This window comes from Fukomys damarensis, unplaced genomic scaffold (assembly GCF_012274545.1).
Source record: "Fukomys damarensis isolate Sample0158 unplaced genomic scaffold, DMR_v1.0_HiC HiC_scaffold_13, whole genome shotgun sequence".
NCBI classification, from domain to species: Eukaryota; Metazoa; Chordata; class Mammalia; order Rodentia; family Bathyergidae; genus Fukomys; species Fukomys damarensis.
The window spans coordinates 27420688-27440426 of record NW_022900925.1 but is presented as its reverse complement, the minus strand read 5'-3'; the positions used below and the strand labels follow the sequence as shown (position 1 = coordinate 27440426).

The 19739-nt window shown below is 52.0% G+C and overlaps 2 protein-coding genes and 1 long non-coding RNA gene across 3 annotated transcripts in view; 2 read left to right on the top strand and 1 right to left on the bottom strand.

Moving 5' to 3' along the window:
• Lpo (lactoperoxidase) overlaps positions 1 to 7648 on the top strand; it is a 21327-nt gene extending 13679 nt beyond the window's left edge. The window contains exons 8-13 of the mRNA XM_033762717.1: positions 69 to 393; positions 1732 to 1892; positions 4746 to 4998; positions 5757 to 5930; positions 6588 to 6825; positions 7014 to 7648. Of these exons, the coding sequence (XP_033618608.1) occupies positions 69 to 393; positions 1732 to 1892; positions 4746 to 4998; positions 5757 to 5930; positions 6588 to 6825; positions 7014 to 7221 (1359 nt within the window). The 3' untranslated portion in view covers positions 7222 to 7648. The remainder of the gene's footprint in view (positions 1 to 68; positions 394 to 1731; positions 1893 to 4745; positions 4999 to 5756; positions 5931 to 6587; positions 6826 to 7013) is intronic.
• A 1269-nt stretch (positions 7649 to 8917) lies between these two features.
• On the bottom strand, positions 8918 to 18490 carry Mpo (myeloperoxidase). Its single transcript, XM_010620246.3, has 13 exons — positions 18198 to 18490; positions 17986 to 18079; positions 17526 to 17701; positions 17171 to 17294; positions 16947 to 17076; positions 16660 to 16866; positions 15543 to 15861; positions 13569 to 13729; positions 12447 to 12702; positions 11826 to 11996; positions 10721 to 10958; positions 9830 to 10041; positions 8918 to 9006 (listed from the first exon to the last, which is right to left on the bottom strand). Exons 1-12 carry the CDS (start codon positions 18331 to 18333, stop codon positions 9837 to 9839), a joined length of 2217 nt encoding a protein of 738 aa, XP_010618548.1. The 5' UTR covers positions 18334 to 18490; the 3' UTR covers positions 8918 to 9006; positions 9830 to 9836.
• Positions 15642 to 19739, top strand: part of LOC104859570 — an 8180-nt gene continuing 4082 nt past the window's right edge. The window contains exons 1-2 of the long non-coding RNA XR_779438.2: positions 15642 to 15745; positions 19560 to 19708. This is a non-coding gene — a long non-coding RNA (uncharacterized LOC104859570). The remainder of the gene's footprint in view (positions 15746 to 19559; positions 19709 to 19739) is intronic.

Sequence of the window (19739 nt, the reverse complement as noted above, 5' to 3'; positions counted from 1 at the left end):
GGGGGGGGGGGATGTGGGGCCCAGCTGTGCCACCTCTGCCTAGCCACCCACCCCTAATCTCTCTGCAGTTCCCACCCGCTGACCCCAAGGTGAAGACTCAAGGAAAGTGCATGCCTTTCTTCCGAGCAGGGTTTGTTTGCCCCACTCCACCCTACCATTCTGTGGCCCGACAGCAAATCAATGCCCTGACCTCCTTCCTGGATGCCAGCTTGGTGTACGGCCCCGAGCAAAGCCTGGCCAGCCGCCTGCGCAACCTCAGTAGCCCCTTGGGTCTCATGGCCGTCAACCAGGAGGTCTCAGATGATGGGCTGCCTTACCTGCCCTTTGTCACCACGCGGCCAAGCCCCTGTGAGTTCATCAACACCACGGCCGGTGTGCCCTGCTTCCTGGCTGGTGAGTGTAGGCCTGGGAGAGAACAGGGCATTACCCAGAAAGGCTCTGCTGCTGCCCCCTTCTCCTTATTTTTCTGGAAATGAACCAAGCCACCACCGTCTGCCAGTCCAGGACTGGCAGAAGGGCCCAGATGAAAAATAACCTGAAAACATGTGTTCACTGTAAATGTAAAACAAATAAGGAAGTTCTGCAAAGCACAAAGAAAATTCACATAAACCCACCACACAACCAGCGGTCATTATTAACATTGTGTTGCCAATCTTTGCAGGATTTCTTCTGTCACGGGTATAGCTTTACGTAATTGGGGCCACGCTATAAATAAGGCTCTGTAACCTGATGTGTTCACTTAACCATATCCCACGGCATTAAGTATTCTTACAGGAGTGTCTAACCTGCAGCCCACAAGCTGGACACAGCTGGGCTGCCTGGGCCAGGTCAAATGAAAAGGAATCATCTCAGGCTACATGTAAAATATCTAATGTAGTTTAACATATACAAGTAACAAAACTTCCTTTTTTAAGGTATTCTTTTTATAGTAAAGAAAGTCAAGTGGCCCGGGAGCTATGGGTTGGACCCACCTGTTAGATTAAGAGGAATGGATACAGATATTAAGACTTTTTTTGTAACCTGGGCACACTCCATAACAACCCTCCTGGTACCCTCTGTCTCCTGACCACCGCCTGATGAGACCACAGGCCATTCCGTAGGCCAAGCTGTCTGGTAGATTTCTTAAATTTTATGTCCACACATACCCCAAGCCTTTGTGGGTTTAATAGGGCTTCTTGAACCCTGGAGAGCACAGGAAAATGTGCCCTTGTGAGACATCCGGTCTTCACCACTTAATTGTTCACCCCCTTGCTCCTCCATTCTTCCCCCAAAGGCCTCATCTCCAGATTCTTCTCCCTTTATTACCCAGAGGAATTCATTCCTTAAAGCCTTCAAAGGTGCCTGGCAAGTGAAGGTGCCCTCTTGTTTGTATGAATTGCCTTCTTACAAGGTAATTGGGTTATAATGAGCAAAACTTTATATCTTAGTCTGCCACCTGTAGCCTTCCCCACAATTGCGAATTTTAATCACCATTCTCCCAGATAAGGAGGCGGAGGCTCAGAAAATGTTAAGTAACCCACTGAAGGTTACACAGCTAAAATGTACATATTCAGAGCTGAGGTGCAAATCTGTAATTGCCACCTCCATCCCTCTCCACCTGACTTCCCATAAGTTGCCAGGAAGGAGGGTCTTGGGAGAGGGACCTCTGGGGCACCATCATCCCTCTGTGTAGGTCCCTGGGTCCTGGGGCTGCTCAGGTAGAACTCACCTTCCTGCCTTCTGGCCTTGCAGGAGATTCCCGGGCCTCTGAACAGATCCTGTTGGCCACTTCCCACACGCTCCTTCTTCGGGAGCACAACCGGTTGGCCCAAGCACTGAAGAGACTCAACCCTCAGTGGGATGGAGAGAGGCTCTTTCAGGAAGCCCGGAAAATCCTCGGTGCCTTCATGCAGGTACAGAGACACCAGCGCCCGCCATGGCCGCCTGGTCCTGCTCCAGCTCTGTCCACTCCAGCCACCTCTTCTGTTTCTCACACTTCTACCCCTTCCCCTTCCATTATCTCAGTCTTTTATACCCTCTCTTCTTTCATGTCTTTGGCTTCTCTGTCCCAAAGCAAATCCTTGGGTTCACAGTGTTGGTCCCTTCAGTGTAACCTGCCCTGGTGCCCTGATGTGGACGCTAGGCTTTATCACCTCTGTGACTGCTACCCAGCGGTGACTTGGGCTATTCTGATCTCATTCTCTTCCTTTTACATTCTCCACACTTAAGCCACATGAAATGGGAATGGATGTACTCAGTGGGTGTTGTAGATTGGCTTACTAACCTGAAGAGACTTGGCAAGGTTGGTAGGTAGATGTTAACCCTACATGTACTTTTTAAAACATTCTATTTTAAAAAAACTCCAGCTTCTCAAGAAGTTGCAAAAACAACGTGCAGGGGGATCTGTGTGCCCTTTATCCAGCCTCCACTGATGCTAACGTCTGGCATAACTGTGCTATAACAACAAAATTAGGAAGCAAAACCAGTGCTGACCAGAGTGTTAACACTGATGCAAACCAAGGAGTGAGTTCAGATTTCGCCAGCTATAAATGCGTGTGGGACATGTGCGCATGACTGCAGTTTTATGCAGTTTTATCAGAGGTGTAGCTTTATGTAAACACCATAAAAAATGACTTAGCTGCACGAACAAGACTCCCATGCTACCTCTTTACGGCCACAACTACCCCCACCTACATAGCCCTGACTCCTAGAAAATGCTAACTGTTCTCTATCTCTATCATTATACTAGTTCACAAATGTTGTTTAATGAAATTATGCAGTATATTTCCTTTGGCGAGGGGATTTTTGCATTAAGCATGATACCTGTGAGATTCATCCAACTCAACTAGCATTCTGTGGTATAACCATTCAGCTACTGGAGGACATTGGAGAGTTTCCAGTTTGGAAGAAGGGTTCCTTCTCCTACCCCACCCCACAGCCTCCTCAGCATTTGTTATTTGACCTCTTAAAGACAGACATTCTTCTTGGAGTGCGATAGTGAGACAGAATATCTGTGTTGCTTTAATTTGTATTTCTCAAATGGCAAGAGATGGTGAACATTTTTTGCATGTACTTATTGGCCATTTGTACTTCTTCATCTGAGAAACGTCTGTTTATTCCAGAGGCCTAATTATTTCGTCTATTTTTTTAGTTCTTTATATAGTCTAGATTTTAGTCCTTTGTCTTTTTGATTGCTCTTAAAACTTTTTGTGTTTAGTTTCCAGATATTTAATTATAATGTGCTTTGGAGTGAACTTCTTTGGGTTGATCTGGTATAGAGTACATCCAGCTTCTTGTATCTGTAAATGTATGTCTTTCACCAATTTGAGGAAATTTTTAGGCATTATTTCAGAAATAATTTTTTCAGTTTCACCCTCTTTCCTCTTTATCTCTGGGACTCCAGTGATATGAATGTTAGATCATTTTATTATTGTTCCCAGAACCCTGAGGCTCTGGTGGTGTTTTAGTTTTATTTCCTTTTGTTTGTTTGCTTGTTACAGTACTGGGAATTGATTCCTCCAGGGTCTTCTTACTAAGCCACACCCGCAGTCCTTTATTTATTTTTATTTTGAGACAAGGTTTTGCTAATTCACTAAGTTGCCCAGAGTGGGCTTGAACTTGTGAGCCTCCTGCCTCAGCTTCCCAGCCTTCTGGGATGAGAGGTGTGTACCACCACAGCTAACTGAAGTTTTTTTTTTTTAAGTCTATCTTCTCTCTGTTCTGCAGACTGAGTGGATTTTGTTGCTCTGTTTTCAGGCCTACCTTCTATCATTACCACTTCATCATGAGGGTTCTCCAAATTTGTCTTTAACTTCAGGTATTATATTTTCAGTTCAATGATTTCATTTTTTAGTAACTTCTACTTCTTTACTGAGATATTATGGTTTTGGGTTTTTTTTGTTTGTTTGTTTGTTTTTTGTTTTTTGAGACAGAGTCTCACTATGTAGTTGAGACTGACCTGGAACCCACTATGTAGCCCAGGTTGGTCTCGAACTCACAGCGATTCTCCTGCCTCAGCCTCGTGAGTTCTGGGATTACAGGTGTGCGCCACCATGCCCGGCAATTGAGGCATTTTTAAGGTGGCTGCTTTAAAACCTTTATCAGACAATGCCAGTATCTGATTCACATCAGAATTGGCATCAATTAATTGTCTTTTCTCACTCCACATGGGATTTTCCTGGTTCTTGATATTAGAGGTGAATTTCAATTGTATCTTAGGCATATTGGTTATTATATTAGGATATGCTTTATCCTATTTAAATCTTTTATTTAAAAGCAAATAAATCTATTTTAGCATATCATCACCTGTTCAGGTTTAGCATGTAGCTTCTGGTCTACTTTTATGGGGTTTCGTTCCAGTGGCCACCTGCTCTCCTGAGCCCTCCTAATGCTTTTCTGGTCCACTTCATCCCTCTTGTGTTCTGAGCTTCCCACTCCTTCCCTGCTGGTACTGTCTAAAGGGCAAGAAGCTTCTTTCCTGGCTGCCTGCTGTTGCTAGGCAACCATCTAGAGACCCAGAAACCATTGTACCTGGGTCTCCTTGGTGAAGAGCCAAGGCTAAAGAGCAAAGAGACACAGGGCTCCATTGCTGCCGCTCCCACAGGCTGACTGGATTAACTCCAGCCTGGATTATGGGACAAGGGCTTCAATGCTGTCCTGGATTTTTGACTGCTCATCCCAGTTGGGAGCAGTTTCTCTAGAGCCTCCCTCTACAAAGGGTAAAACCCTCCCCATGCCCTTTCCTCATGACTTATTTCTCCCTTCAGATCATCACCTTCAGGGACTACTTGCCCATCGTGCTAGGTGGCGAGATGCAGAAGTGGATCCCCCCATACCAAGGCTACAACGAATCTGTAGACCCCCGAATTTCCAATGTCTTTACTTTTGCTTTCCGCTTTGGCCACTTGGAAGTCCCTTCTACTATATTTCGCCTTGATGAGAATTATCAGCCATGGGGTCCAGAACCAGAGCTGCCCCTGCACTCCCTCTTCTTCAACACCTGGAGGATGGTCCAAGACGGTATGGCCTTCTGGGAAAGTGCCCTCCTGGCTCTCCCACTCTGCAACCTCCTGGTAGGGAAACCTGGCCGAGGAGTCAGACTCCAAGCACCTCCCATGTGACCTTGGGCGAATGAATTCACCTCACTGAGCCTCAGTGTCCACCTCTGTAAGAATGGGAGCAGTAATAGTACTCAATTCATGAAGATATTGAAAAAAATTAACTGAGGTAGACAAGTAGAACAACCTATAAGGATTCCTAATACACAGGAAATGATTGAGAAATATTAGTCATTACTATTTCTTTCCTCCTTCCTGCTTCTGAGCTGTCTAGGATTTCTCTGCCTCCACTCCCTCCCCTTGGCTTTTCTGACCTCTGAAGAAAGAATGTAAATAAGCAGCTTTTTCCTGCTCTCCTCCAGAGCTGTCTACCTCCATGAAATGTCAAAGGTTGGAAACAGCCCTCTTTTGTCCTGGGCTATGGCTTTCATTAAGGCCTAACAAGTCAGGGCCACTTCCTAATGGTTCCTGCTGCCTCTTCCTGTGCTAAAATGCTCCCAGGAGGATGAATGGGAGGAAAAAGAGCTGACTCCACGACCTGGAACTTGAATACCATCATATTCAAGCCATCTTCCCATGAACACCCCTTCCTGCCACCCCAGAATCATGTGGCTCAGACTCCCTTTCCCCTACATATGTCCAGCAGGTGCTTCTTTAACCACGGAAGGTGTCCACGCCTTACTCCCATCCCACGGATGGACTCTGGGTCTCCCTCTGCAGGTGGAATAGACCCTCTGGTGCGGGGCCTGTTAGCCAAGAAGGCCAAGTTCATGAATCAGAATAAAATGATGACAGGAGAGCTGCGCAACAAGCTCTTCCAGCCAACTCACACCATCCATGGCTTTGACCTGGCTTCCATCAACATACAGCGAGGCCGGGACCACGGGCAGCCTGGTGAGTGGGCCTGGGGTCAGGGCTGGCCTGGAGATCTCTTAGCTGCCTTCTGGGGCTCCTGGAGCCTCTCCCCAGAAACCTACAGGCTCCCATCAATTCTGAGCAGAAGGCTGACTGGCTTAAAAAAAACTACTTTCCTCAGCCATGGTATGGAATCTTTCACTCTCCCTCATACAGAGAAATGAGCACATGTCTGGTACTGTCTTGGAGTTCCTTAGATGAGAAAGGGACCAACAAACTTCTAAAACCAGCCAAAAGACCAGAAAAGATTGAGAAAAGAACAGAGAAAAGCCAAAGATTGTTGGTACTTTCTTTTGTACCCATGAAAGGCAATTTAATTTCATTCAGAAGTCATACTGCCTGAGTTCAAATCCCAGCTGTGCCATTTACTAGTTACGGGACTGAGGGCAAGTCACTTAACATTCCTGCTCCAGTGCTTAAAGCAGTGCCTGGACCTGTGGTAAGTACCCAGAAAGCCACCAGCCCCACACCACCCTGCCAAGACAGAAGTGCCACAGATATAAACAATGGTCAGTACCTCTGCTACTTCAGAGGCTGAATTTTTCTGGGGCTAATGCAGCTGGAAGGGGTAGGTCCCCAAAGGGAGCCAGAAGCAGGAAATCCCTGCCATGAGCTAGCCTGGGCTTCTCACCCTAGGGTACAACTCCTGGAGAGGCTTTTGTGGCCTCTCGCAGCCTCAGACCCTAGAAGATCTGAGTGCTGTGCTGAAGAACGAGATGCTCGCCAAGAAGTTACTAGATCTCTACGGGACCCCTGACAACATTGACATCTGGGTGGGCACCGTTGCTGAGCCCCTGGTGGAAAGGGGCCGGGTGGGGCCTCTCCTGGCCTGCCTCCTGGGCCACCAGTTCCAGCGGATCCGCGATGGAGACAGGCAAGTGAAACCCCTACCCCAGGAGACACCGGGGAACCCTTCCCCTAGGAGATTGTCCCAGTGTCCTGCATGAGGACTAAGTTCTCAGCATGGGGGCAGCTTTTCAAGTTCCTGGTGACCTCCTTTGCCAGCATGGGGAGGGGCCAGCAGCTGGACCATGTAATGAGACCCTGCTCCTGTCTGTGCAGATTCTGGTGGGAAAACCCAGGAGTCTTCACGGAGAAGCAGCAGGACTCTCTGAGGAAAATGTCCTTCTCACGCCTTGTCTGTGACAACACCCGCATCACCAAGGTCCCACTGAACCCGTTCCAGGTCAACCACTACCCCCAAGGCTTTGTGAACTGCTCTGCTGTGGAGGAGCTGGACCTCTCACCCTGGGCCTCAGTGGAAAGTTAGAGGCCTGGACTCACGGCCTCCCACGTTGCAGAGAAAAACTCCTTGTGGTCTGCAGTGGCATTTCACACGAGTTCAATGACCCAGTTCCTCGGAGCTGCACACCCCAGGCCCAGCCTTCCTCTCGGTCTCTCCTGCACGCACCAGATGAATGGCTTGCTCAGGCCACCTGGACCTTGACTTCTGCTTCCACCCCAACCTTTTGGTCCATGAAAATCCTCCCTTCAGTCAAGATTTAGACCTTCTGAGATTCCCTTCTGGTCCCAATTGCCAGATATCTCCCTTCCTCTCCCCTAAACAAGACTGGCTGAGGCGCTGGCCTTTGAGCTTTATCTTTGCTCCTGTTCTCCCCAGCTAGATTGTGAGCTTCTGCGTATGGCCATGGCACTCCGCGTGGTGCTTCACACTCAGCGCTCAGTAAACATTGATGACTGACTGAGGAGGCTGCTGATGACCCCATTCCTTTCTGGAGGCAGTAACTAACTGCTAAGTAACTGGAGTCCAGATGTGCCTTGCCCCCAGGGTGCTGTGTTCTTGGGTGTGTTGGAGGAGAGGGAGTGGTTGGGTGGGAGTTCCAAGAACCCAAGAGTGAGGGGCTGAGGAAGGGGGGAGGAGGGAAGGGCTCCTGGTGACAGGAAGCAAGGGGGTAGCAGGAAAGAGCAGGTAGGGCCACCTAGGGACCAGACAGGGGCCTGGATTCCCCTCCTACCGCAATTTATTTCTCTTCCAGCCCGCTGGGAAACACCCTCTTCTTCCAGGGCAGTCCTTGGGGCCTGTCAGACCTCCAAAGGAGCAGCTCAGGAATATTCTTTGGGCTGCTCACCAATATCCTACATTCTTCTTTTCAGGTGACCCTCTGGGTAAGGCCAGCCCAGATTCCCTGACTGACTGGTGGGAGTAGGAGACACTTAGCTATCTCAGGGGAAGAGCGCAAGGCAGAAGACCAGGCTGCCTCTGGTACCTACTTCTTCTCAACCTCTGATGCAGCCTTTCCCCTCCCTGAGCCCCCTCCTCATCAGCGAAGTGAGGACAAGGGTGTTTGTCCTGCTGTGTGCCTTGGTGGTGGCCTGGATTTCCCCAGGGACCCTGAGTACACACCATGTGGCTCCCAGCTTCGGTGCTCCTTCCCCTTATGCAGAAACATGGGAGGGAGGGTGGGGGGCGTCTACCAGCTGGCTACTGGGGTGACAGCCAGGCAAGACTGCTACAAACATGCACTGGCCTCTGAGCTCAACCACCTGTTTCCCTACACTTGGGGCCTGACCACTTGAAACTTGGAGCCTCCAAACCACCACTGTGCCAGACTGTGGGGATACAGGAGCCAGAGGTCCCTGTCATCTGGGGCAGCCCTTCCCACCAGACCTTGGCTCTTTCTCTTCCCCAGGGATAGCATTTTCCCCCTCTGCTTCCCCAGCACCTGACAGAATACACATGAAGCAAATCTTTGCCTCAGAATGAACAAACATTAGGCCTTAGTGACCACATCCCTGTTCTGCAAGGTGGCAGAGGTAGGAGGTGAGGGACAAGGTTCTGCTCAGTGTGTGGCTTTTGTCCTATGCTTCTAAGAACCAATTGTCCTCCCTGTGTGGACAAAGGATGCCCTCACCCTGGTTCAGGATCACAGGGGCCTAAGACACAAACCACACCGGGTCAAGGTCAGGGCCCAGCCCCTTCACAGACAGACAGAGGGAAATCCCCATCCTCAGTGCTTTATTATGTGAATGTCAGGTAGGTACAAACAAATGGTATAGAAGGACTGATGCCCCTCACTCCTCTCCAGGCAGGCCCCTGTGAACAGAGAACAGAGTAAGACAAAAGAGATCTGTGGCTGGAGGGATTTAGCTCAGTGGTTCTGATGCCAGCCTCGCAAGCACAAGGACCCAAGTTTGATCCCTGGTACCAAAACAAAACAAACAAAAAAGAGATCTGTGGCTGAGCCCAGCCATCCAGGCCCAGAATCAGCCACATGGCCCAACTGCTGAAGGCTCCTTGCTCCAGGGGCCACTGGTTCCCCTCGGCTAACCAGGACACAGTCTCTGTGTAGGCTCCTCGAGGCGCAGACTGTGTCTGTCCTGCCTCTCTGCGTTTCCCATGCCTGGCACAGTGCCTGGCATGCAGTAGGTGCCCGATGAATGAAGAACTAGAGGGTGCAAATGGGCCCTCCAAGGAGCCAGAGCCACTTTTTACAAGGAAGAAAACTCAGATTAGGGAGAATTAAGTAGTTTGTCCAAGGTCACGCAGCTAGTCAGCTGCAGAGCCAGGATGTAAAGCTTAGCTGTGCTCCTTACCAATCTGCTCTGCTGCCTTTGATACACTCCACAGCCTCGTGAGCAGCAACACACATGAATGACACACACAGCACAGAAAACACTGCCCATGCTCACAGACGACACACACGTGAAATGCCAATTTATATACCAGGCACACACGCATGTGTGTAAATACATATAAACGCGCATGTGCGTATGAATGCACACACACACACACACACTGAATACCCAGCCATTTTCCCAACTAGCACCCTGAACAGGGACAGTCTCAACAGGGAAGGGAGTTCCCTTCAGTGCCAAGTGCCCAGCCCAGGTGTACCCTCACGGCCTTGTGCCCTCACCCAGCCTCTATGACTCCCTCCAGGAAGCCAGATTCAATGCTGGGAGAGAGCTGCAGTTGACAAAATTCCGGGGGAAGGAGTTGGACATGAAGATGTTGTTCCTGGATACTGTGGTGATGCCTGTGTTGTCACAGATGATTCGGGGCAAGGAGATCCTGGCCAGGGCCTGCCGCTGCTGAGAGCTGAACACACCATTGCTCTCCCACCAAAACCTGCAAGGGGCATTGTGAACATTGTGCCTGGGGGTCACTTTGCTGGCAGATCCTGGGCCAGTGGGAATCACCTGGCTTGAGCTGTCCCCTGAGTGTAAGAGGAGTATAGAAGCCTCTGCCCTGTGACATAGGAGCACTTCAGGCCACTGGGGGGGCCCCACCCAGAGCACAGAATAAGCACAGCTGCCTGGTTGCCTCTGCTGCTCCAGCCCAGTGACCTCCAGGCACCCATTCTAGAGGGAGCCAGGTCCATGCTCAGTCCTGAAGCCCTGTGCCCAGGGCTGCATCCACAGGAGTTGGGGAGAATCCCGAATGTGGTTTCATAATATTACCAAAGGGACAATAAAAGCTAGGTAAGAACTAGACATGTGGATGTCAGACCCACAGTGAAATGACACAGAGGGAGGTCATGGGAAAGCTAAATTGGGACTGTTCATTGAGGACTGACACTTTTACAGTTGTTCACATAAAAGCAGAGAAAGGAAAGTGAGATTTCTTCTGTTTTCTGTCCTTCAGAGCCAGGGCTCCAATGCCCTCCGTGCTGCACCCTCACAGGTTCAGGGCACAACAGGGGTGACCTGAAGCTTCCCTGGAACATGCTGGAAAATCACTGAGGAAATCAAGGCCCCCATAAGCTCTGAGATGGTTCACGGCTACCCAGTAGGCCTGCCCTCCTCACCGGTCACCATCCCGGAGCTTCCTGAACTGTGTGCCGATGAGGCAGGCGAGGAGCTTGCCCACGCGGCCGTTGGGCTCCAGGGGCTCAGCCACACCACCCATCCAGATGTCAATGTTGTTGGGTGTGCTGTACTGCTGCACCAGCTTCCGTGCCAGGTCTTGGTTCTTCAGCACTGTGCCCAGCTCTCCCACCGTGCTAGGCTGTGGGAGCCCACAGAAACGCCTCCAGGCATTGTACCCTGCAGAAGGAAGGGGACAAGTGGCCTTGGCCAGGTCCCCCTGCTGCTACAAGGTGGGCAGGGCACTAGGAGCCAAAGCCATAGACAGAGGAAACCTGAACCCTTGCCTCAGACCTAGGGGGACAGCAGGGCCTCCTTGGACCTTCACTGCCCTTCCCTTGCCCTCACACACTAAGGTAAACCCCTAATTGCTACAACTCTCACCATGTCCAAAAATAGGAGCATCTCACTGTCTTCTGGGGCAACCCAGTGTGTCTGTCTGACCCAAGAGGGTAGTGTCTGAAAGGCTCGGCCACACACAGGGGCTACTCTATGACACAGGCTCAAGTTGTAGTGTTAGGTTGAGCTGGGTCCTAGCCAGGTTCCGAATGTCTGCCAGCCTATTCGCTCATCAGTCAAGTGGAGGTGATAGTCTCTTCCCCTCAGAGTCCATGAACCGTGGGTCAGAATGAAACCATGGTGGACAGAGCCTCTCAGACTGCATTACTGTTACTTGAGTGTTGTTGTAGCTCAGAGAGTCACAGTGGGCAAAGCAGCCCTAGAGAAGCTGGAAGTTCACCAGAGGGACCAGGGGAAGGCAGGGGCCTGGCCTTAGATAGCTTAGGGAAAGCAAAGTGTTGGGGGCCAGGCCCACCCTTACTCATAAAGCCCTCCCTGGGAGTGGAGGACAGTCTTGGTCATTTATAATCTGTCCATCCTGGGAAGAATTTTACAGGCCGGATAAGAACCAGACATGAAGAAGTCAAGGTGTTGGGGTGGGGGAAGTCCTGAGCTGCTGGGGGTACTGGAAAGTGTAAGGCCCTCAAGTGGAAGGGAAGCCATGAGCTACCTAGGAGATGGGGGAGGGAGGCTCCTGCAGCTCCTCACCTGGGAGGCCGTGGTCCCTGCTGCGCTGCATGTTCAGAGCCGGCAGGTCCAGCCCAATCCTCATGACCTGCTCAAACAATCGCTCCCGGATCTCATCCACCACAATTTGGTTCTGACGATTCAGCTTGGCAGGGGTGGCCATGAGGCCTCGGAGGATGGGGTCAATGCCACCTGGGAGGCAAAAGAAACAAAGTTGAAGGGAAGGTCCCACTTGGTACCAGAACTCTAATGGGAATACGGGGAAGTCCCCATGGGGTCACCAGGGCTTGGAGAAGAGGGCTTGGTGTCAGGGTGACCACAGTGAGCAGGTCCTCAGAAGGCACTACATGACCCTCGGACCTACAGGGCTCAATGCCACTCAGACATGCAAGGCTAGGATTCTTCCAGCCCCTGGCCTCGCAGGTCACAGAGTCACAACACACAGGAAGGACTCAGCTCCCTCTGAGAGCCCTCTCCACCCCTACTGTTCGTACTCAGATGTGAAAGCAGAGTCAGGAACACTGAGACTGGACAGTCAGACTGGGTCTCTGAGGAAGAAAACAAGGAAGATCTTTCCTCACCCTAGCTGCCTGCATCCCCCTAGCTGCCAGCCCACTCTCTCCTGGCCCAGATTCCACTTACCTTCCAGCACCACTCTCCAAGAGGCAAAAAAGACCTTGCTGAGCGGGACTCGGGGGTTGGGCCCCATGGGCTGGTACCGACTGTCCAGGCGGAACATGAAGGGTTGGATGAGGGTGTGGCCATAGCGGAAGGCATTGGTGAAGACATTGGCAATACGTGGGTCCACCGACTCGTTGTAGCCACGGTACATGGGCAGGTACTTCCTCATGGCTGCCGGCCCCAGCACCAGGGGTAGGTAGTCTCGGTATGTGATGATCTAAAGAAAGTCACTGGGAATGGGCTCTCAGCTCACTCTCTGGGGTCTCTATCTACTCCATCCATCCATGGTCAGGGGCCTGCCTCCCCAACTACCAGCTCTAAACAATGCAACAGCACTAAAGGGCATAAACAGAGTTCTACCACTTGCTGGCTGTAACTTTGGGTCACTGATTCACATCTCTGAGCCTCAAATGTAAAATAAGGATAGTTATATTACCCTCTGCCTTAGAGAATTAAATAATAAAGCTCTTTATTACAGTCATTGCATTAACCGCCTTCCCTTGAGTTATTAATGTTACATATCTACTATCATATCAACTCCTTGAGAGCCAGGGAATTGGGAGTATTGAAATTACACTCACTGCCCAGCATATGCCTGGCCCACAGTAGGGTTCAGTACAGTTTTGTGGAAGGAGGGGAGGCAGGAAGGAACAATGGGTGCTCCGGTATGATTTCTCCCAGTGAAAATGGAAGATGTACAATAGTCTCACCCTAGAGCCTAGACTCTCAAATTTCCTCCAAAGCTGAAATGAGCCCCACTTGTATCTCAGTGGAAAATAAAAACTCACCTTCCGCACCTACAGCTCTTTCCCTCTCCAGAACCCGGGTGTGTGTACCCTCCCAACACCAGGCCTGGACCCACAGGAAAGAAGCAAAGCTGGGACGAAGGGCAGAGAAGGGAGCAGCCTTGTCAAGCACTTCACATCTGTCCAGTGTTTTCATGTAGGTCATTTAATCCTTTCGGCACCAAGGGTGAAGAAGCCAAGGTTCAGGAGGATAAGAAACTTGCCTACGGCCACACAGCTGGGATGTTGCAGGGGCACATCTGGATCCTGAGTCTGCCTGATACTCGGAGCAGCCTACCTGGACCATGGCCCCCACGATCTTCCGGGCCTCCTGGTAGAGCCTCTCTCCATTCCATCTGGGGTTCAGGCTCTTGAGCTGCGTGGCCAGCCGGTTGTGCTCTCGAACAAAAAGGGTGTGCATGGAGGTGAGCTCAGGCATCTCACTGGAGCGGGTGTCCCCTGCAGGGAACAAAAGCCACTGTCATTCCTAAGACTTCCAGCCCAGAAAAGGTTTGCTCCGCTGAAACTGTCTGTCTCTCCAAGGCCTGAAACATCTCCTACTCGTCCTGCTCTCCACCCCTCTTTGCACACCAGGCTCAGTTTACACTTTTCCAGGAGGCCTCCCCTGAGGCCCTGTCTTCTATGCCGGCTCCTTGTCCTGCTCAAGGACATTTCTGGCCAGAGGACTTACCCAGTAGGCATCAGATCCAGCCCATGACCTGTTAACTTCCTGTAGCTGAAACTGAGGGGTCCTTGAGGACAAGATCTAAGCCTTCTTCCTTTTTGTACATAACCATCCTTTCTGATACAAATATCAGCCCATAGGGCTTAGCACCAGGCCTTAGATCCACAAACACTACCTACTTTGCCGATTTTCTTGATTCAGGAAGCGCCCCAAAGTAGCATGCGTGTTGGCGCCACCTATTTTCATGCCCCTGTCAAACACACCTAATGATCACAGCACTCTTTCCTGCTAAAATTGGATGCAACACAGAGTTCTTCTCAACACAGGACCCCAGAAGGTCACTACCATTTGAATAGCATGGCCAGCCCAGTCCTTACTACTAGCTGATGGTGCAGCCTGTGGTGCAGCAGGGCTGGGGTGGGGTGTGGGGGGAGTACAGGATATGAGGAACCCACACCTAGGACTCCGTTCAGGAACACTGAACACGAATCCCCCACTTCTCTAGTCTCCCCCAAACCTTTCTAGAAAGGGACCAGAGGGCCAGAGTCAGGGCCACTTCAGCGGGACCCTGGGTTCAGCCTGTGCCAACTCTAGAAAGACAATTTGGGAGGAAAAAAACATCCTCTGAGAGCAGCTTCTTCATCACATGAGCAACTGGAGGTCACGATGACCCAGGGTGGGGACATACAGCTGGCTGGTCATCGCCAACCGGAGGCAGCTGTGTCTGGCTGAGGAGTGCTGCCCTAAAGTAGCCCTGAAGAGGGTGGACTCCTTCCCCAGAAAGGTCACACTGGCACTGACCTTGGTTCTCCTCTTAGGGGCCTAGGGAAAGATCACCAGGAGCCACCAGGAGAAGGGTGAGGGAGAGCAAGGGCTTTTGCCTTGGCCTATCATTGGGTTTACACTAAAACACACTGGAAAATTTCTGGGTGTGCCTACATTGCTGCCCCAAGCTTACCCTGAACTGCAGGTGTTTACATTCGAAATCCCACGCTCTTATGGCAGGCAGCCAGGTGACCAGGAGGTGGCATTCTGCAGCAGCTCTGTCCACTAAAGCTTCCTGAGATGATGAAATCGATCTAATCCTGCACTGCCCTGTAGGGGAACCACTAGCTCAGAAGGCTACTGAGCACTTGAAATGTGATTAGTGCAACTGAGAAGCTGAAGTTTTTATTTAATTTAAAAACAAGTAAAATCAAAACAGCCACATTAGCTACTGATTCCAAATTAGATAGTGGGGTTCCAGAGGGTGAAGATCCCACATTGCTCTCTGTCCTCTAGTTTCCTGCCCCTGACTCAACTCTCCTTTCTTCTGGAGTCCAAAAGGGATAAGAGAGACTGCAAAGGACAGAGTCTAGCCCTGGGTCTCCACTTTAGATGGAGGGTTTTTGTTTTGTTTTTTTCCTTTTGCTTTCCTTTCTGTCTCCATTCAACTTGTCACCATGGCAACTAGGTTACTATCAAGAAGTTGGTGAGGACAGCATCTCTCATAGCCAACCCACACACTGCTTGCAAACAGATTCACTGTGGCTCCCACAAGAAATATCTCCTATGCCACCCATGCCACCTCTTAGCCCCCGAGCTGACCTGCCAGGAAGCAGGGGATGAGTGCGGAACGGTTGGTGAGAAGACAGGGGTCGTCATGCAGTCTGTCGAAGGGCATCAGGGCTCGGCCGTTGTCCTGGAAGCGGGTGTTGACAGCCAGCAGCCCCAGCTGGTTGGTCAGGTTGCGCAGGTTCCTGGCCAGGGGGTCCTCGCTGCCGTACACCATGCTGGCGTCCACGAAGGAGGTGAGAGCATTGATCTGGTTGCGGATGGTGATGTTGCTACTGGTACAGGCAGGGCAGGAGCGGAAGAAGGGGATGCAGTCGTTCTGGTTCCTGATGCGGGGGTCATTAGGTGGGATCTGTGGCACAGAGAGAGGCTAGACTGACTCTCTGGGGCAGGGACAGTGAGCAGAGGAGGCTTGCTGCTGCCTTGGGACCTCTGGCCCCCTCAGCCCGTAGGGAGGCCTCACAAGGGCCCAACAGGATTGCTGTCCAGGAACCCACAAGCACAGCGCCTCTGAGTTTCAGGTGTGACGGGCAGGACCCTGCGCTGGAATGCGGGGACCCGTGGGAGTGGGCCCTGCCAGGGCTCCACGCCTTCCTCACTTAATCTCTCCTCCTGCTCCACGACTCTGGATTCGGTCCCTAACCTGTCACTCTGCCTGCTCTTCCTTTTCCTTTCCTCTCCCCATTTCCATCTCTCCTTTGTCCCTTCCTGTTTCTCACCTATCCCTGCCCTTCTCCTGTCCCTCCCTTCGCTCCCTCTCAGACTCCGTCTCTCCTTTATTTCCTCTTCCCTCCCTCTTCAGCATGTGCCCCAAGCTGCCCACCTTGGGCCCTGCTCCCACCCGAGTCTGGAGTCTGCTCTGTGGAGTGCCCAGTGGGGAAGGCCCCTCTGTCCGACTGGGCACGTGACAGCCACACTGGAAAATGTGAGGGACACTGGGAAGGTCCTCATCCCCGAAGTCACAAAGAGCAGTAATTCCAGTGGGGTCATCTCCACCAGGCCATGAGAAGCAATGAACAGATGGATGTCACGGCTGACAAATGGCCCGATGGAGGAGGATAGGCACTGACTCTGGACCCACAAGAGGCAAAGAGCCTTCCTCGGGAAACCTGGGCCCAGAAGAAGCCAGGAGCAGGGGAAGAGGGCGGACCTTGAGAGGGAAGCAGGGAGGCTGCTGCAGGCAGCTGATCTCACAGTTGAGACCAGTGAGGAAGGAGGCCCGGGCGGCGGGTTCAGGGGTGAAGTCCAGGTCGTGGTCGATGAACTGGCCCCACTGCATGAACATGAGCGAGCGCTCCTGGTCGGGTGTCAGCCGCTCGGTGGGGAAGCGCACAATGGCGTTGGAGACCTCGCGAGCCTGTGGGACACCCGGTGTCAGCGGGCGCCTCATCCCTGTACCACATGGGTCGGCGCCACCCTCTGCCCACTGGAGCTCACCAGTGGCACTGCGAAGCCGTTGCGCTTGACCCCGGGCGTCCAGCCGAAGGGCACTGACACGCCGTCCTCATACTCTGCAGGCAGCCAGCGAGCAAAGGCGCGGTTGGAGGCTCCCAGTGTGGGGCTGCGTCTGTGGGGGCGGGGGACAGAACACTGTGAAAAGGCAGGGGTGGGACGGGGGTGACCGGGACCGGGACACCTCCTGAGCCCCGCCAGAGCCCCACCTGTTGTTGCAGTGGCCGGTAATGGTGCGATACTTGTCCTGTTCTGGGCAGCTCACCCCCGCGTCCTGGTAGGCGCAGCCACTCGACTTGGACAGCAGAGTCAGCTGGGCTGGTGTCAGCACATCTGCCAGGGAAAGGGGGACTGAAGAGTTAACCTCCCATTTCCTACTCTAGGAAACCTGAGGCTGGATCCCCATCCACCCTGGAGCTGGGGGCACAGGCTGAGAAGCGGAAGGATGCTAGGATGGCTCTGAGACTCCTTAGAAGGGGACCAGGATCAATGGGCCACTGTGGGAGTCACTAGGGGGGTCCCTGGTGCAGCAGGGGCCTGGGAAGGGTGGAGGGTCTCTGCTACCAGTGACATTGAATGGCCCTGGGCGCAGAGGCTGCAGCTTTCTCTTCAGCAGGTCTAGGGCCACATGCAGATAGTCGGCAGCCCTCACTGCTGTCCTGGTGGCTGCCACTGGCTGCTTGAAGTAGGACAGGAGTTCCATGGGGCTCGCCAAGCCACTGCGAAGCCGCTGCTTGATGCTGCATGGAAAAAGAAAACCAGGGAAGGGGTGCAGAGACACTCAGCTGGGTGCTCCCCAGTCTAGCAGTGGACATACAACATGAGAAGGTTTCCTTTTTTAAAAATGATATGGACCAGGGTGTCCAGACAGAAGCAAGGCCCTAGGCAGGGTGGCTTTGAAGATGTTCTCACACCCAGAGTTACAAACCACCTCCACCAAGCCCCCACTTTGCAAACTTCCTGCTGCCTGCTCTTCTCTGAAAGGCCAGAAACAATCTCCGAAAGGCAGGGCCTGCATCCCCACCTTTCCCTGCGCTCCTTGTAGGCCTTGTCCACTAGCTGCTTGGCCTCCTCCATGCAGGTCAGCACCACTGAGGTCTCCACCTCATCTGGGACAGCTGGGCAGAGCAAGAACCACAAGGTCAGGTCCCATCCCCAGGAGTCTGCACTGAGGAGTCCCTGGGATTCAGGACCACCTCCAGCACACCCCCTTTCCCCTCCTTTCTGAACTGTTACCTGGACGGGCACTGTCAGAGGGCTGAGGCATGACCAGAGTAGCCAGGAGCCCTGTGAGGGCCAGGAGCAGCTTCATCTCTGCAGTGAGACCCCTGCCCCATAAGTACCCTGAGCGTTTGGGAGAAGGGACCTCCATCGTTTCTGTCTTCACAAGTCCCTTACTCCCTCTTCCATACCCAGCCCACCTCAATGGGCCTGGCCTATGAGCAGAACCAGGCCTCCTCGAGGAGGGGATCTATAGGCCCCCATGCACTTGCCCGCTTTTGTTACTAGCAGCAGCCCCAGGACCTCAGTTCCACAGCTCACCTGACAGTGGCAACTCCCCTCACAGAATCCACGTTTTTATGTCCTCTAAGCTGAGGGGTGGGGCTGGGCAGAGCAGAGGGAGGTCTGTCCCCAGAGACTGAATTCTCCTCCCCCAAGGGATTGGGGATACACAGAGAGGAGCCCTTGAAACGAGGGGAGCAGAGTTGTTTCCAACTCTTGAATTTAGCACGGTCACCCAGGGTTTCTCAGCTCCCCGTCACATGTCTACGTGCACACAAGACGAAGCCCTCCAAAATTCTGGTTAAACAGAGTATCCTGGATTCCTTTAAAACAAGCAAGAGCTAGGAATCAACAGCCTAAGGCAGTGGTGGCAAACCTAAGGCACATATGCTGCAGCTGCAGTGGGCTGTTTTTATCTTTGAAAACTCTAAAAGGTTCACCATTACAGTCTAAGGGATCATGGGGAACAGAGTGGCTCCAATACCCTAAGGAGGGGTGAAGGAAAGACCTAGAGTGATGCTGTCCCAGTCAAGGGGTGACCTCCACCCAACAGCCATGCCGAGGCAGCCCCCAGTCCTGATGGGGCCAAGGGGACAGGAAATCTGACTAGAGACTGTTGGGCTTCACAGGAAGGAGGACCCTGGAGGCTTTAAACTGAGAACCACTGTAACTTCCTCTATCCCTTGCCCTTCCCTCCCCTTTCTTCGTAGCTTTTGGTAAGGGGTTGCCTCCAACACCTCACCACCTGTGCTTGGATTTCAGGAACAAGAAGAGAACAGAGCTAGTTGTGGTTGGTGGTCAGTTGGGTGACACAGCCTTGGCCTATCTGGGAAACAATCAGCACAGTTGGGAGGACTGGCATTAACGATTCAGGATCAGCCTGAAATAGAAGAGGGAAGAGTTTCTCCCTTGAGAAAGGATGGCAAAATGCTTGCTATTTTCAAGCAGGAAAATCATGTGGGTCTTGGGACTATGTTTATCAACCTCCTGGGGCCGAGCTCATGTCAACTATGATCCTCAGGCCCTGCTCTGGGCTATCCATACCTCCTACTTCCAGCCACCTTTCTGCTTCTGACTCTTATTTTCTGTGCCCAGACCACATCTTGACTAAGGAACATGAGACAACACTGCCCCCGAACATCATCTCCATGTGTGCATGGATCCTGTCACCTGCTGGGAAGGAGCCCAGGGCCTCTTCAAAAGGGCAGACCATCCTTTCAGTCTTTTTCTGACTGGGACTTGCTGTATGTAAACTTTTTTTTTTTTTTTTTTTTT